The 5,000-nt window shown below is 39.5% G+C and overlaps 1 protein-coding gene across 1 annotated transcript in view; it reads left to right on the top strand.

The window, feature by feature from the left end:
* LOC137992792 (geranylgeranyl transferase type-1 subunit beta-like) overlaps positions 1-5,000 on the top strand; it is an 18,945-nt gene that overhangs the window by 11,036 nt on the left and 2,909 nt on the right. The window contains exons 4-9 of the mRNA XM_068838312.1: positions 109-251; positions 366-498; positions 1,562-1,607; positions 2,734-2,918; positions 3,975-4,083; positions 4,974-5,000. The exon at positions 4,974-5,000 is cut by the window's right edge and continues 2,909 nt beyond it. Coding sequence (XP_068694413.1) covers positions 109-251; positions 366-498; positions 1,562-1,607; positions 2,734-2,918; positions 3,975-4,083; positions 4,974-5,000 — 643 coding nt within the window. The remainder of the gene's footprint in view (positions 1-108; positions 252-365; positions 499-1,561; positions 1,608-2,733; positions 2,919-3,974; positions 4,084-4,973) is intronic.

The raw sequence follows: 5,000 nt of genomic DNA, 5'->3' as shown, positions 1-5,000 counted from the left end.
AATCATTTTGGCAAACACCACACAATTAATTCAACTTGTATTAACAGATCTCATTGACAGTCAACAAACCTAATACATGCACTTTTTCATTACAATAATATTTTATAGGGCACCTTTGATTATGACTGTAGTCACGTGGCCATGACATACACTGCCCTTGCAAGTCTTCTCATATTGGGAGATGATTTATCTCAAGTCAATAAACCAGCTGTTATCAAGTCATTAAAGATATTACAGCTCCCCGATGGAAGGTCAGTGTTGTTGGTATACATGTGACAGCCCATGAATGCTATCATACTGTATAAGTTATTCTGTAGTCTAGTGCCTGTCAGTAAGGAAGCTATTGGGTTTTTTTGTTCTTACAGCTTCCAGCCAACAGTAGATGGCAGTGAGAATGACATGCGGTTTATCTACTGTGCATGTTGTATTAGCTACATTTTAAATGACTGGAATGGAATTGATATACCAAAAGTAGTACAATACATCAAGGAAAGTAGGGTAATTAACGATTTGTCATGCATTTTTACTAATACTTGCTACATGTATACCTAATTGAAATATTATTGGTTGAGGCCTGTAAGTATAATGTACACTGTACATCCATGGATTTCCCATGGCCAAGAGGGCTTATAATGGGATAAGAGAATGATGGAACTAAGAATTGCATTCGAACATGTGTTTGTTTGAAGTATAGTGGTATAATATAATTATTCAGTAGCCTCAGGACATTGCCATAGCTTGCTTCCTAACGGCACTTTGTCCAAAAATACACTTAAGGTGTCATCATATGTTCAATAATAATGAAAGTTCTGAAAATCGTTGTTTTGCAGAAATATTAAGTAGGAAATATTTAAATCTATTGAATTTTTGAAAAGTCCCTTTGGTCTGATTGACTAAATTTTAATAACAGGATTCATGTTGGTGGGAGCTTCTGATCAGTCAGTCGTGACTTGACAATGAAAAGTTAAATGCTTGGCACTTTCTCAGATTTAGAAATTTTGTTGCTTAAGAGTGGCCCCTTTATGGAGCAACAACTCAAAGAGTTTTTGTCAGGTTCAGCTCAAATTTTCAAGACTATAATTGTTTTTAATACAGTTTGGTGCACAAAACGGTGTTTTGATCTTATATCATACTGAATTCCCAGTCAAAAACACCATTTTCAACTTTGATGGATGATAACAGATTGTCGTGATAAGGCCAAGAATTTTCAACCTGTTTCCAAAAATAATATGAGTGTGAGGTTTAGCATTATTTTTCAGTCAGGGTAAATGCAGATGGAGGAGCAGAGTTTAGGGGACCTGTGACTAGCCAGCAAAGCTGGTAGGATTGCCTGGGGGGGATGGGGGATGGGGTACTTGAGTCAATTTTTGCTGGGTATATGCTACCTGGCCTGGTTGGTGAAGGGGAACTGCTCTTACCATGGAATCAAGCCTGATCCCCTCAATTTGTTTGTATCAATTTGCATTTTATTGTTCTATTGTTGGCATGTTCTGGCTCTATAGTTTTTCTGCAAATATTCATTTTTACAGTTGCATTTTTGTTGTTGCTCCTCTTCTATTAGTCTTACGACTCTGGATTTGGCCAAGGACCATGCTTGGAAGCTCATGGTACTGTAAGACGTTTTTTTACTACAATAATACTGATAAGGAAAGTTAAGGCTTACACTGCGACCATGTTGACAATAAGACGTAGTTTGATGCTGCTCTGGTTTGGAGAGTTTTGAATGTAGCTCGAAAAGTACCAATAATTCAAAGACCCAACGTTTTTGACAACCCTGTCAGGGATGAACCAAAGTTACCACAAGGGCCTATTTAAATGCTTGTACTGATTGGCTCAAAAAGGAAAGGGTCCTCATAATTGCGTCCTCCCATACATATATTGCACATGTCTAATAATTATACACAACCTGAGTCGGGTCGTCTTCACTTTCAGCAATTTAGTTTTTATGACGTTATCACCTCTTTACCCCAAACTTTCCATTTTTAGCCACATTCCACAAGCCTCATACTTTCGATATACGTCCTTTACATAAGTGCATCGTCTTCATGGCATCTGGGGTCGTCTAGTGATTCCAACCTCCAAGGGTCTCCCAACGTCAACGCACTTCATAATCAATTATTACTCCTAGTAAAAATTAGCGTCTTTCTTTTTTGCATTCGATATCAGGAGAACGCAAGTTCCCAATCTTGGGTAGCCTGTGCATAGGATGAGCTTTCGCACTTTTTGGTTTTTTGTTTTCTGCTTTTTCAGCGCCATCTTGCATTAAGTCATACCTGCATTGATACGTCATATGCGCAAACGACGATCGCGCACGTCATTATTGTTTGTTCTTATAAGATTGTTTCTTTCCTTACACTTCTCCTTTGCCTCCAAAGCGACTGTCGAACACACTTCAATAATCCCAATAGGATAGGATGCAAATAGGTGTCAAGTAAAAGGTAGCATCAAACTATGTCTGATAATAGTGATACTTGATTTACTGAGGGTGACATATTTACTTGTCACCCAGTTGTTTTCAATATAGCCGTCCTATTGACCGTTACTAATGGCTATGAACAGTTAACAGCCGAAAGTCTGTCTAGCAGGAGGTGACTAGTTTGCTATTGTCTGCACAAGAAAACCAAACGAATCGCTCAAAAGGTCTTTTGCTTAAGCTGCTCAATGGTAACAGCAATTGACACACCCTGTTTAGAGACTGTCATTATGGGTTGCTTTAAAATTATCATTTTGCAGGTGGCTCGACCTTCTGTGCTCTAGCATCACTCGCCTTAATGAATCGTCTGGATTCATCTTTTGCTGCCGAAGAGCTTGAAAAGATAAAAAGGTGGTGTTTGTTTAGACAAAAGTCCGGATTCCAAGGTCGTCCTAACAAACCAGTGGATACGTGTTACTCTTTTTGGGTTGGAGCATCCTTAGAGGTACAAAAAGATCTGATCGGTTTTTCTGTTTTGCTCAAATGCTATTTGTCGACAGGTTTGAAGTAGTATTTCTGTGCTTTAGGATTGGCCACAATCCCTGATCGAATTGAAGGTAAATCTCGTTGCAGTTCTTCCCGGTTATGACGGAAACAGGTGTTTTCGCCCGAAGCCAGTTTGCCCGTATTAAAACGTTTGTTCGCCCAATACGTATTGACTAAACAGAGGGCAAACAAAATTCCTTGAAACTATTTTGATTAGATTATGTGACACATTTAATCCGTGTTTGATAAAGCAGCTCTTCCTATGACCTTGAAATATAAACGTGAAAACAGAACGTGAAGAAAAATGCAAAGCATTTCACTGGTTTATCGAACAAAAAGAAACGAGTGCGCATTTTCATTGGCTTAGCGAACGCGGATGCAAACAACGTCATCTCTCCACGGAACTTTCTGGAAAGCGATCGGCATTTCGCTTTGACATTATTTGAAATGCAGTGATGTGATTGGGCAATTTAACTGTTAGCTGCTCATATTGTTGCAAATATTGGTCCGTGAAACAAATGGCGAACACTTTTTCAAGGTCATACGAAAGTCGCTCTAACAGAACAAAAAACAAGCAAAGTTTAAAGTTCATCCAGTTTCTAAATTATAATCTTAAAGCAGGGTCCGGGCGAATGGACTTTCATTTTGGATGAACGAGGTTTCAGTTCGAGTGAATAGTCTGATGGGCTTTTTCTTTCTAATATCGATAAATACAAAATTTTAAAAATATAATTCCCGTGATAAACCATGTCTTATGGCACCTCCTTACCCCCCACCCTCCCTTTTTACAGACGGATTTTCCAAAATTGGAAGTGAGCGTACTACTACAAGGAAGCACCGCAATATTGGTGTGTGACGTCTTATGATATGCTCCAAGAGAGCTTTCACAATTTCCTTGCTAAGTTTACGTCACTGTCCCACGTCACGTGTTTGCGCGTTCACGGGCAATGTCATTTGTTTTTCTCGAGACGTAGGATCAATACAGCACAGCGGCTTTCCTCTTGCTTATTTCTAGTTACTAGGTGCATTTTCGTGTGTGGACTTCTCTTCAAATCGAGATTACCTCATTTCAACTCAAGCAACCGTGACGGGTGGCTTTAGCAAGTGGCCTGGAAACCACCCAGGTATGATGCCAGACTATGTTTTGTGAAAACTTGTATTGCACTAGGCACAGTTTTGTGTAATTGATCCTGTCATTTCGATGCGACACAGAAAACGCTTGCACAAAAGATGCACCTTGTGTAACGTACTCTAACATAGACGTTCTCGCGATTCTTTTGTTTCAGCAATTCGTTCTACTTTCCACGGCGCTTTCCGCAACGAATTTTTTCGAGTGTTGCTTCCTGTAACATCTCTCATGTAACTTGTTTCGACATTTGTACGCATCAGCCGATTAAAACCTTCCCTCGACCTCGTCTAAGTGTAACGAGTAGCGAGAATGTTTTTAGTGCAACAGTTGTTCAGCAACTCAATTGAATTGAAACAGAACTGCGAGCCAAAGTGACAGCACCTAAAAGGGGAAAATGTTTTACTATTAACCAAGAGACCATCACTCTTGATGAAACAAACTGCTCTGCCCTGTAAATTTGATTTCTCTTACTTGTGTTATTCGGCTTTGTCTACCTACAAACTCCTGTTCGTATCGGACTTAGGCATAGTGAGGCAGCTGAACTGGCGGTCTACTGGATGTTTATGTTTGTTTGTTTTTTTATTTGTCCTCACTCCAACAATCTGCCGCTCATAAGAGTCATTATCCTGGGCCACCCAGATAGTGAAGACCAATCAGAGGGCAGAGCTGAAACAATAGATTCCAACATTTTCAGATCCAGTGAATCAAACGTCCGGGTAAAACAATGAGTCTGTTTATATGGCCCTTGGAAAATTCAATCCTAGTTGAAGCAGCAAGTACGTTTTTTCGGAACGATTTGTCCAATGCGAAGTGCTTGAAGCCTTCTCCCATTATACTGGCACTAAAGGATTATCATTTCAAGTGTTAATTTAAGGTATTTTTCAGATGCACTTCACACATACTTTGGACTGT

This window comes from Montipora foliosa, chromosome 2 (genome assembly GCF_036669935.1).
Source record: "Montipora foliosa isolate CH-2021 chromosome 2, ASM3666993v2, whole genome shotgun sequence".
NCBI lineage: Eukaryota > Metazoa > Cnidaria > Anthozoa > Scleractinia > Acroporidae > Montipora > Montipora foliosa.
This window is presented reverse-complemented; position numbering and strand designations above follow the sequence as displayed.